This window comes from Stegastes partitus, unplaced genomic scaffold, assembly GCF_000690725.1.
Source record: "Stegastes partitus isolate 25-593 unplaced genomic scaffold, Stegastes_partitus-1.0.2 Scaffold1176, whole genome shotgun sequence".
Taxonomy (NCBI): domain Eukaryota; kingdom Metazoa; phylum Chordata; class Actinopteri; family Pomacentridae; genus Stegastes; species Stegastes partitus.
The window spans coordinates 88,489-101,295 of NW_007578907.1; the positions used below are offsets into that span (position 1 = coordinate 88,489).

General features: G+C 40.9%; 1 protein-coding gene across 1 annotated transcript in view; it reads left to right on the forward strand.

Moving 5' to 3' along the window:
• The window catches only part of myb (v-myb avian myeloblastosis viral oncogene homolog), a 10,903-nt gene extending 6,212 nt beyond the window's left edge, over positions 1-4,691 (forward strand). The window contains exons 9-15 of the mRNA XM_008297008.1: positions 106-348; positions 664-782; positions 869-983; positions 1,065-1,160; positions 2,057-2,155; positions 3,511-3,594; positions 3,682-4,691. Of these exons, the coding sequence (XP_008295230.1) occupies positions 106-348; positions 664-782; positions 869-983; positions 1,065-1,160; positions 2,057-2,155; positions 3,511-3,594; positions 3,682-3,789 (864 nt within the window). The 3' untranslated portion in view covers positions 3,790-4,691. The remainder of the gene's footprint in view (positions 1-105; positions 349-663; positions 783-868; positions 984-1,064; positions 1,161-2,056; positions 2,156-3,510; positions 3,595-3,681) is intronic.
• Positions 4,692-12,807: the final 8,116 nt, after the last annotated feature.

Genomic DNA, 12,807 nt, shown 5'->3' on the forward strand with positions numbered 1-12,807 from the left:
AATCATGTTTAATTTGTTTATGAAACCACAGTAACCCGACAGTAAGTCGGGCTAACTAAGACAAACCTGGATTATTTGCTGACAGCTTTCATTGTTTCCCCACAGATGAACATTCCCTTCCCGAGCTGGACCGGCCACAGTGCAGTGGGTTCTGACGGCCCGGTTCTGTCCCTACCTCACCACCAGGCGGCCGCTCCGTCGCTGCCGCTGGACCAGAGCTGCCTCCCGGAGGAGAGCGCCTCGGCAACGCGCGCCCACGGCAACAGCAGCAACCACAACAGCAGCAACCACAGCAGCCCGACGTTCTCCAACCCGATCCCAGAGTTCATGGAGTCCGTCATCGATTCGGTGAGTGTCTGCAGATTCACTTCTGTGGTCCGACTCACACTCAGGCTTCACCCGGCGGTCGGCCTTGACCCGTGTTTTCCCGCCCTTTTCCCAGAACCGCAGAGTCGGTCAGAGCTGCAGAACTTTGATCCGCTTGACTCCCAGAAATCTGAGCTTTTCACCTTCACAGGTAGTTAAAGTAGCTGATCGTCCAATCACAGCCCGCCGTCCGACCCCATGACCACACGTCCGTCCTGTCGTCATCTCCATCCTGCTCCACGTGACACTCAAACCGCCTCCGTCTTTGATTACTGATTGGTCGGTTTCTCTCTGCAGTTCCTGAACCAGTCGATGAGCCCCGAGCACTCGGACAGCGACAGCGTCCCGATGAGCTCCCCGGTCGACTCCAAGCCGCTGGTCGAGCACTCGGCCAGGCCTCAGAAGGAGAACGAAATGTGAGAACCATTGCCTCAGCAGATCTACTGACTCATTCACGTCATCAGGTGTCAGAATTCATCTTCTTCTTCTTCCTCCGTCGCAGGTTCAGGACTCCGAACATCCGCCGGTCGATCCTGGAGTCGACTCCTCGGACACCGACGCCCTTCAGGTCCACGCTGGCGCTGCAGGAGGCCAAGTACGGACCTCCGAAGCTGCAGGTGAGGGCGGAGCCTGCTGGCTTTGAGGCTGCTGACGCTGCGGCGTGCTGCGGACTCACTTTGTGTTTGTGTCGTTTCCAGAACACCCCTCTGGAGCAGCAGATGGTAGAGTCCATCAAACAGGAGCCGATGGAATGTTCCATCGAGCAGCCGCCTCTGAAGAAGATCAAGCAGGAGGTACGTCCGCAAACACATGAAGGAAAAGGAGGTTGTTGTTGTTCATGTGCATATTTTCTGTTCATATTTTTTGAAATTTTAATTTTAATGTGAGTCGTTTTAATAATATACGCTGACATTTTAATAATGTTTTTAGATATGATCAGATTTTTAGCAACAATAATATTAAAACTCTTCTGATATTTTATTGATATTTTCAGTCGTAATATTTTCCTGACATTATTTTAAAATAATTTCAGATTTTTATAATATTTTTAAACATTTTATTAATATTTTCATCATGTCTACATCCAGAATAATAATTTACAATTTCTCAGTGTTTTTAAAAATATTTTCTTCAGTAATTTCTGATTATTAATTAATTAATAATAATATAATAATTAACTAATTATTATTAATTTCTGACTAATTAATAATTAATAATAATTTCTGACTAATTCAAATATTTTAATAATATTTTCAGGCAATTTAACATATTAAACATTTAAATAACATTTTGGAAGATTTAAACATGACTATTTTGGGGGGAAATTTTAATAATTCTTATTTTAAAATATTTTAGTCATATTTGAAAAATCTTTCAATATAAATATTTAAGTGCTCTAATTTTCCACATTTTATTAATACTTATTTTTAAATATTTTTGGGACATTTTATTACATTTTTTTCTCCTTACTAATCTTCTAATTTTCCACATTTTAATAATACTTATTTTTAAATATTTTAATTCAGAATTTCTGACATTATATTAATATTTTTTTCTTTGCTTTTTCTTCTTACCAATCTTCTGATTTTCCACATTTTAATAGTATTTTCAGATGTATTGTCGTACGCTGGATGATGACTATTGTGTGTGATTTGTGAGGACTGTATGCTGACGTGCTGCTGTGCTGCAGGTGGAGTCTCCCTGTGAGCGGAGTCCCTGTATGCAGTGGGAGGGTCAGGATCTGCACACTCAGCTGTTCTCGCCCAACGGTCCGGCCCAGGAAGTCCCTGTGAGTTCCCCTTTGACCTCCGTGGTTCTCCACAGGTGTCCTCAGACCTTTATCTCCAGCTCGGCTCGGTGCTTTATACTGAGGACGTCCTTCCCTCTGCTGCACGTTGAGTTTCTGGATGAATCGATTGGTTGTTTTATCTCCAAGTGTCAGAAGATGTGGATCAGAGTTTCCTCAGATATCTTGTTTAGAGCTGAACTTACGGTGCTGCAATCGGCAGAATTTAGTTGGAGGCAACCAAATCAGAGCTAAAAATCAGGTTTAATTCAGAAGTTTAAATTGGAACTTTTTTAAATGGAGTTTGGTTTGATGAAGGTTCTTGTAGAGCTGCAAAGTACTGATGATGTTCTGGTCGAACCGATTGGCTGTTTGGTCTAAAATGTCAGAAAATGGTAAAAACTGTGGATCAGAGTTTCCCCAAGTGTCCTGTTTGGTCCAAAGAAGTTCAGGTTACTGTCACAGAGGAAAGAAACCAGGAAATATACACTGAAGAAGCTGAAATCAGAGAATTTGGACTGATTTTATTGAAAAATTGCTCAAATTGATTAATTTAATAGTTGAACTGTTGCAAGATAAATGCATTTTATATCATCATTTTATCTTCTGAGTTATTTTTATTGCTAATGTAAGTAATATTTAGTTCTGTTTCAGGGCTGATATTGATTATTAGTAATCAAGGAGACAAGTAACTTCAGGAAAAAACAAACTGTGACATGAAACTTTATTCCTGTTTTACGTGTTTGACTAAAAGAGAACGAACCTCCCTCAAACCAAACTCCATTCAAAAAAAGTCTAATTTTAACGCAGACAGAGAATGTTTCTGGATGAGTCGTGACTTTTGGCTCCGGTTTGGTCGCCTCCAGCAGCTTCACGTTAGATTTACTCACAGCGACTACGACGTTTATCGGTCAGAAACGCTGATCGTTTCATCCAGAAGACTGTCAGAAGGTCAATCGACGGTGAATGAATCAAACCAGACTTCATTCAAAAAAGTTTAAATTTTAGAGTTGAGCCAGAAAATAATCAACAGCATGTGAACTAATATTTTTGGGGGAATTTGTTTAAAAAATAATCATAATAATAGAAGATGCTGAACATTGGATGAATATTTGTGCTCATGAGTCGACTCCTCCCTTCTGTTACCTTTAATTACCTTTAATTATCTGAACCACACATTTAGCTGCTTTGTTGTGCGTTAGCTTCTAAATTAGTTTTATATGTTTAATCAGCTTTAACTTGACTGATGTTTTTGTAGTTTCATGTTGAACTTGTTGTTTATTAACTCGGTTTTTAATCTCTTTAATCTGTCTCAGCTCATTTGAACTAAACTTTATTGACACTGTGTTTTCCCGCAGGACCTGCTAACGAGCTCGTTACTGAGCGACGACGGACACAAATCGTACCACCTCCCTCACAGGGGCGTCAGCAGCCCTCCACAGGTGAGTTCGGGCTCCGCTGCAGCCGTTCTTCAATCCAACTTTATTTAAAAAGCTGTAAACACTGACGGCATTGTGTGTCTCCTGCAGCCGCTGAGCTCCTGGGAACAGGCGACCTGCGGCCAGACGGACGAGCACATGCTGGCGGCGGAGCAGAAGTACATCAACACTTACCCGACGAGGACGCTGGTCATGTAGGCGGGGCCTCGCCGGGCCGACCCGGTTCTTACTTGTTGTGGTGCAACAGTTGGGAGAGGCCTCGCGCCGATCGGTGTTCCTACACTCACACTCGTTGGGATTCCAGCCAACCAAAGACTCTGATTTTTAAACCTTTTTTACTTGCTTTGGGTTTTACGAGCGTCCTCCTGCTCCGTGTATTCATCTGACTGTTGTATTATAAACGGGGAACTACGGTGACTGTGTTTGCGTTGGGCTGTATTATTAATTACAAATTTTGACATTAATATAAAGAACAAGTTGATTAATTTATTGTTTTTTTTTTTCATGATGATGATGAGTTTGTTGTTGTTGTTGTTTTCAATTGGCCGACGGAGCAGTGTTGTTTAAAGTATTTAAGCCCTTCTAGCATTACCACACATCCGGCGGCACAGCAAGGATTTCAAACTGACCTCTGTATTTCACTTCCTGCTCGCTTTTCACGGGTCTGCCGACAATTTCAAGTGTTTCGTTAGTATTACCGGATCGCCACCCACCTTTGATTTCACGAGACAAACACGATTGGGTTTTCATTTCAACGTCCCGGTTTCTTCCTGCGCCGGGATCAGAACAAAACGATGCTAAAGCTGAGCTGCACCCAGTGAGTCGGACCGAGCTGCACTTGATTTGTACCCTCCTACAGACACAAAGAGAAAACACTCATGTTTATATGGCGCTGCAGCCAAACGCCCAACGCTGGAACCTTTTTCTATGTTTTTTTTAAATTTTGTAACTCGATCGGCGCTCCGTGTTTGACGCCTTTGTTTTGATACCAGCTTCTGAGCAGATTGTTTTCATAAAAGCATTTTTTTAATGCCAAGTTTTCATGTTTTTTATACTTTTCTAAACTGCCTAGTAAATAAAGTGTGCTGTTTTTATTACAACCGGCTGTTTCTCACCTTTTATTCCACGTTAGAGTCTTCATCGTCCACATTGTGGCTCCTGTCTCTGACTCCCACTCATCTTCATCCCTGTTGGTTCTTTGTCTTTTCATTTTAGACTCGTTTTTCTTGCTTTGTGTTTCCTATTTTTTGTTTTGTGTCTATTTGTGACAGTTTTTTTAATCTCTTTTTTTTTTTATCTTTTGTCTCGTCTTTGTCATTTTCTTCTCTCCTTTCTGTCATTTTGTGTCTTATTTTTGTTCCTTTATGTGTCTTTAGGACCGTTTTGTCTCTTTGGGACGTTTTTTTTTCTCCTTTCACTGTTTTGTGGCTTATTTTTTCCATTTCAGACTCGTTTTTCGTGTTTTGTGTTTCCTGTTTGTTGTTTTGTGTCTATTTGTGACAGTTTTTTTCTTTTTTATTGTCGCATTTTTCTCATAGTGTGTCTCTTTTATCTCTTTGTGGGCCTTTTTCGCTCCTTTCTGTCATTTTCTGTCTTTTTTTGTTCCTTTTTGTGTCTTTAGGACAGTTTTGTCTCTTTGGGACAATTTTTTTTCCTCCTTTCATTGTTTTGTGTCTCATTTTTCTAATTTTTGTCAAATTGTCTTTTTTCCCTCAATTTGTGTCTCATTTGTTCCACTGTGGACTAATTGTTTCTCCCTGTGGGCTTATTTTTTCCATTTCAGACTCGTTTTTCTTGTCTTGTGTTTCCTATTTGTTGTTTTGTGTCTATTTGTGGACGTTTTGTCTCGTCTTTGTCTTTTTTTTTTCTCTTTTCTCTGTCTGGTTTTTCATGTTTTGTGTCTTTAGGACAGTTTTGTCTCGTCTTTGTTTTTTATTTCCTTTCTGTCATTTAGTTTTGTCCCTTTTCTTCTTTGTCATACTGTGTGTCTCATTATTCTTATTTTCTGTCTTGTTTTTCTCATTTTTGTCAAATTTTTTTTTGTGTCTTTTTTCCCCCCAATTTCTGTCTCATTTTTATTTTATTTTTCTGTCGTTGGGACAGTTTTGTCTCATAATTGGATCTTTTTGTCATTTCAGACTCGTTTTTCTTGTTTTGTGTTTCCTGTTTGTTGTTTTGTGTCTATTTGTGACCGTTTTTTTTCTTTTTATTGTCTCATTTTTCTCATTTTGTGTCCCGTCTGTGTCTGTTTGTCTCTCTGTGGACGTTTTGTCTTGTCTTTATCTTTTTTTTCTCTCCTTTCTGTCATTTTCTGTTTTGTTTTTCAGAATTTTTTCTCAAATTGTCTTTTTTCACCCCTAATTTCTGTCTCATTTTTTCCACGGTGGACTAATATTTTCTCCCTATGGGCTTGTTTTTCCTTCCTGTTGGCTCTTTTTTTTCATTTTAGACTCATTTTTCTTGTTTTGTGTTTCTTATTTGTTGTTTTGTGTCTATTTGGGACAGTTTTGCCGTTTTTTTCTTTTCTCATTTTTCTCATTTTGTGTCTCTTGTGCCTCTTTGTGTTTGTTTTGTTTTGTCTTTGTCATTTTTTTCTCTCCTTTCTGTCATTTAGTGTCTTGCTCCTCATGTTTTGTGTCTCATTTTTGTGTCTTTAGGACAGTTTTGTCTCTTTGTGATCATTTTGTGTCTCAGTTTTGTCTCTTTGGGACAGTTTTTTTTCCTCCTTTCATTGTTTTGTGTCTCGTTTTTCAAATTTTCCATTTTTCTTGTGTCTTTTTTCCCCCAGTTTCTGTCTCATTTTTAATTGTTCTGTCTTTGGGACAGTTGTGTGTCTCTGTGGTCGTTCTCTCTCCTCGTACGGCAGATCTTTACCCCTTCACCTTTCTAGTTCGCCTCCACACTCGTCTCCTCTCTTGTGAACCGTCACTCAGCTGATCCACTCGTTATGTCACGATGCACAGATGATCTCAGGACTTCTAGTTTTTTACAGATTCAGGTGAAAGTGATTTTAATGCAGTATTTTTAGACTAGATTCAGCTTTATTGTCTTTGCACAGATAGTAAACAATGAAATGCAGTTCAGCTTGTGAGTAGAAAAGCTGAAGAAGCTGTGAAGTGCTTTAACCGAGCGGATGAACACTAACATGAATGTATAGATCAGTGGTGATAAATAACAGAATAAACACTGTTAGTTTTAATAATTTTCTCTCTTTACAACCATCACATGTGCAGGTTAAGTAAATTAAAACTCAGTAATAACTCACAATAATGCGGGAATGATCCAGCATTGACACGTTAATTAGTTTTAAAAGCAAACACAGCCGGACTGACGCGGCTACAGACCAGAGTTCAGGTTTCAGAGGTTTAAACACTGAGACATGAAGCGACGTTTCCTGTGTTTGAGCAGCAGAGTCAATAATCAGTAATTCCTCCGTTTAGAGAGAATCAACTGTTTGCTCGAGCAAGTGTCACCTATCGCTGGTATTCAAATATCTGACAGGACTGTAGTATTCAAATACGCCCACACACACACACACACACACACACACACACACACACACACACACACATCTTAATCTCGACGACACAAAGGTTTGTTGTCATAAAGTCGCGGCTCGTAAAACTTTCCCTCCGTCTCAGTTTATCAGCAGTGAAGGAAATAAGCAAATGTTCCAACCGCTGCCTCCTCGTCCGTGCACGTGGAGGCCCGCTCTCGTGCACGACTCTGGTGTTCTGGAGACGACGGCGTTGGAGCGGAGAGTCGACAGAGTGGAACGGAGCTTCAGCCGGGAGTCTCTGGAGGAAGCTCTTCCTGTGAGGCCTCGGCTCAGACCGGGAGCTAAAGTTACAGCACCTCCTCCCAGAGCTTCACCTCCTCCCCCAATCTTCACCTCCTCCCCCCAAGCTCAGCCACCTGCAGCCCAGCGGCCCGGTCCACCACAGACACAATGAAACCTGAACAGAACCACAGAGCACACAGCCTGCTCAGTGAATCCATCCATCATCTCTACACCTTAATCCTCACTTGGGTCATGGGGGGCTGGAGTCTATCCCAGCTGACTCAGGGTGAAGGCAGGTTCACCTGGACAGGTAACCAGTCTATCACAGGGCTACACTTAGAGACAGACAACCAAGCACACTCACATTCACACCTACGGACAATTTAGAACCACCAATTAACCTCAGCATGTTTCTGGACTGTGTGGGAGGAAGCCGGAGAACCCGGAGAGAACCCACACTGCACGGGGAGAACATGGAGACTCCACACAGAAAGATCCTCACTGGGACACGAACTGGCGACTTTCTAGCCATGAGGCAACAGTGCTAACCACCGAGCCACCCCTCACTGAATACAGTCCGCTTAGTTTATCTGATGCATTAAAATAATCACCGAAATTACTCCAATTATCTGATAAAAAAAACTGTGAACAGAGAAAGAACAGAAGGAGCCCTGAATCAATGATCTATGATATCAGGAGAACGTACAATATCTACGCCTAAGATCAGCACAGATCATCTTAATCTGCACAGAAATGAGTCATGAACTAAAACTTCCATCAACATGTAAACTATGTAAACATCCTGTTTATCGGTCAGGCTCTAGTCTCCAGTGACGCCGAGGAGTTTTCCACGATGGAATCATTACAACAGGTGAATGTTTGTCACAGAATTAGTTTGCAGTTTGTTCATAGATTTGTTAAACACACACTCTCACACACACACACACACACACACACACACACACACACACATCTATATATACGGTATTCATAGCAGACAGAACAGAGACGATGACGGCAAAACACACGACTGAAATTTTCTTTCAGCGCTTGTAGCAAATGTGTGGTTTCTGTGTGTGTGTGTGTGTGTGTGTGTGTGTGTTCAGTGGAAAGAGGCCAAGGCGAGACGCAGACTCTCACATTGGGAATTTCACCATCTTCTTCTTCTTCTTCTTCTACACCCAAAAGCCCCAAAGCCCATGAGACTCACAGACACCTGCTTCCAGTGTGTGTGTGTGTGTGTGTGTGTGTGTGTGTGTGTGTGTGTGTGTGTGTGTGTGTGTGCGCCTTGTGGTTTATTGACAACAACACGCTGAGCCCAGATGGATCAGGCTGATCTTCGCTGTTTACTGAAACCATCCAAACCCTCATTGAAGCCTCTTGTGTTACTTCTGACTTTTCTCTTCTAGTTTTCTGTCATAACATTATTTATATTAATATCATGTATAATATTCATATAACTTTCCTGCCAGTTCAATTCAATTTCAGTATTCTGCACCGGCTAACAGGTAATATTATTGGTTTCACTTTGAGCCACTTAAATGATCGGATTTCTCTCCAACAAGCAGCTTAATGCAGCTTCATTTGATAGAGAATCAACTCGAGAATTTGTTAAAACGTCAAACATGAAACTTTTCTTTTCCTTCACAATAAAAGCTTCTTCTAATTAACTGTGTTAAGACTGAAACCCAGAAGTTTTCAGGTTGAGTTGAGTTTAGTTTTAAGTGCAAAAAGATGAGTTCAAATAGCAGAAAATATGAAGTTAATGCACTCACCAACGATGCCGTGTTTTTAGTCCTGACAGTGAAGCTTCAAAACTTCATCTTTACGTTATAAAAAGGAAATAAAACACATAAATAGAAAGTACCGTATACATACATGTGTTAATAACAACATTAACAGTTTTGCATTTTTAGTTACGACAACTTTGAACGAACGACAACAAACAGAATTAAGGTTCCGTTTTAAATCCACAAACACAGAAATTTAAATCAAACACAACGCATGTCGACCATCATAAACCTTCAGAATAAAAAGGAATACAACTGGAACGTTTGCAAAAGAAGTGAAGATTTTAAATGTATTTATTAAATCTACAGACGCAAACTGTAATAAAACGAACCTCTAGACGTGTGTTTTGGATGTTTTTCTTTTGCACCGGTCTGAGAAAAGACGAGACAAATAAACCTCTAAACGTGAAAATAATGTTTTTCTGTGTGTTTACTGCAAAGTAAAGAAAGTCGTGGAGCGAAGGGAAGACGGAGCAGGAAAATGGAAATACTCAGAAAGTGTATTTTTTATTAAAGTACAAGAAAAAAAGAGAGCAAAGAATTCAGTTTGTGCCTCATGAGCAAATCCTTAATCCATCTGCACTTTATAGGGAGCTGAAGACAGAATTCAGAATAAAAAAAAGAAGATAGAGTTGTTAAAGTTTAGATGACTTTTAAAAAAATAGTTTAAACTCATTCATAGGAAGATAAATAAAAGATATCAACACACACGCAAGAAACTTGATCATTTAAATCAATTAAAAATAATGCAACTATAACAAATGAAAAACAAGTTGAGGAAAAATAAAAGCTTAAAGGGTCGAATCAGGTCACAATAACGAGACGAACAATGTTGATTTAATGTTTGACGTAATCGTTCCGTCTCCATGTTTTGGTACAAAACGTGAAAACCGAAGACGAATCGTGTTTTAAAAGAGCCTGAACGATTTCCATGTGCGTCGCCGTCGTGTTGTTTTCACAGAATATTCACGTCCAAAAGCAGAAGTTGTTTTTTTTAATTCCGCGCTCCTTTCCCTTTTCAAATCAAACATGTCTGTCGCAAGCAGATTGGCTCATAAATTCGGTTTGCGTGTCACAATAGATTTATAGCCGGATGTTGCAGAAATGGCGGGCTCCTGAACGCAGCGCGGTTCTGCATAGATTACTGCAGCCTGATTTCCTCATTCCTGCTGCTGTTGTGGTCGCAGATATTCAGGCGACTGCAGCCGCTCCCTGCTGGCAGCGGTCAGGTAGGAGGGCTGGGCTGGGCTGGACGGGCCTGATAACCGGCACAGAGCAGAGGAGGATGGAGGAGGAGGAGGAGGAGAAGAAGGAGGGATGGGGAGAAAGAAACAGGCCGAAAACACTGAAGCAGGCAGCACAGAAAAAAAAAAGAGAAAGAAAAAGAAACAGAGACAGAAACTGAGAAGAAAAACTGGCAGAAAAAGACACAAACATGGGCAAAAAGAAAAAGAAACTGAGAGAAAAACAGGCAAAAAGAGATGAAAACAGACAGAACAAAACATAAAGAGACAAAAACTGGCAGAAAGAGATAAAAACAGCCAGAAAGGAATTAAATTAGAGGTAGAAAGAGACAAACACGAGGAAAAAAGAAAGAAAAAGACAGAAACCGAGAGAAAAACTGAAAAAAAGAGACGAAAACAGACAGAACAAAACATAAAGAGACAAAAAAGAGCAACAGAAAGCGACAAAAACTGGCAAAAAGAAATAAAAACAGCCAGAAAGGAATTAAATTAGAGGTAGAAAGAAACAAACACGAGGAAAAAAGAAAGAAAAAGACAGAAACTGAGAGAAAAACAGGCAGAACGTGAATCTGTAGGTCCATGAGTCTGCAGTTTGTCTTCATCTCTCCAGTAAACTAAAGGTTCTCGGTGGATCCAAGAATCGCTGCAGAAACCTTCAACAGCAGGTTCTTGAACGAAGCGTTTTGTGAGCAGAAGGCCATAAATGAGCCAAAGAGAAAAGAATAGGTTCCATAAAGAACCGTTTCTTCAGTTTGTTCTGGAAAGAACGCCCAAAGGTGCCTCAAAAAGCATCAAACTTGGTTCCTTATAGAAACCTCCCCCAACGGTTCCTGAAGAAATCATGAAGGATCCACAGGAGTCCAGTTCGTTGTTCTGTTTCTGAACCAAAACTTTATTTATACTCAGAAAACGAAACCCAGGTTGAAAAGTCCTGACGTGGACGAAAGATGTCGGCAACTAATCAGCAAACGCTGTTTTTCTTAAAGAACCACGACTTGAAGCTGTTCTCCCCGAGGACGCCCTGAAGAACCATAAAAACGGTTTCTTTCAGCCCCGTGTATGAAACGTCAAAGAAGTTTACTGAAAGTTGGTTCTTTAAGGAATCGTTTCATCAGCTTGTTCTTGAAAGAACCCCAAAAGGTGTCGGACACAACAATCAAAGAACGGTTCATTGACATAACAGAACCCTTTGGAAAAGTACGTCCTTTGAGAAACTCGTTCTTCAAATGTCTGTTTCAAAAGTCTTTAAAAAATTCTTCCTACAAAAACCACAGATGGTGTCAAAAACCTAGAACCTTAGATTGGTTCTCCCTCAAAGATCCTTCTTAGCAAAAATAAATTCCCTAAAGAACAAACAGTTCTGCCCCAAAAGTGCCACGAAAACAGTTCTTGTAGAAACCATGAGTGGTGCTCCAAAGAACGTCAGCAAACAGTTATCGCTCATAGACGACTTAAAGAACCAACCAAAGGGTTCCTTTAGGCTCCACACATTGTGCTCCAAGTTCTTTATTAACACATTTTCCAGAGAGTTCTTTGTGGACCCACCCGGTTCTACTTTAACAAAAACTTGGAAAAATGATGAAGTCAAATGTAAGAATTTTCAGCATTTCTGGTTCTGGTCCCTCCACGAGAACACTTTGGGTTCTGGTCTGTTGGTTCCACAGCACAATGCGTTCTAAGATCCCAGTTGGTTTGTTTTATCGATCAAACGATTCCGGTTCCAGAACAAAACCATCATGCCGTTACCTGGAACCAACCAGAACTCCGTTAACCCGACATGGTGTTCACGTCCAGAGTTCCCTCAGACTGAGTGTCGGTACCACGTTCTAAACCTCAGATCTATTTAGAACGTCTAAACGTCACATTAATAAATGTAAATTTAAAAATACACATAAAACGTGGGCCGGACAGTTTCACGGTGTCCTTGATGTGACCCACACCGGTAGGTCTGAGACCATCTCAGTGGATACACGGGTCACATCTGACCCAGACAGCCTCAGTGGACAAACATCTGGACTAAAGGACAAAGTCTGAAAATGTTTTCATTTTGGGCCGAAAAGTCATCAAACTTCAGGCTAAAAGATGCTGCCCGAAACAGTCTGCAAGGGTCAAACATGAGGAACCTTTAAAGAACCACAGAAGGCAGGTGAAGTAAAGACGTTTTCCTGTGGTTCAGGTGGACAGCGGGTCGTCTACGGGTTGGAAGGTTGCTGGTTTGATCCCTCCACAAGCCGAAGTGACAGACGGCTTAGAAGTTTAGGTGAAGAGTGTTAGAGGCAGCACTGAAAATAATAAATCTAATCTGTTGTTGTTGTTTGTTTTCGATGGTTAGCACTGTTGCCTCACAGCTAGAAGGTCGCTGGTTCACGTCCCGGTGAGGACACCCGGGATCTTTCTGCGT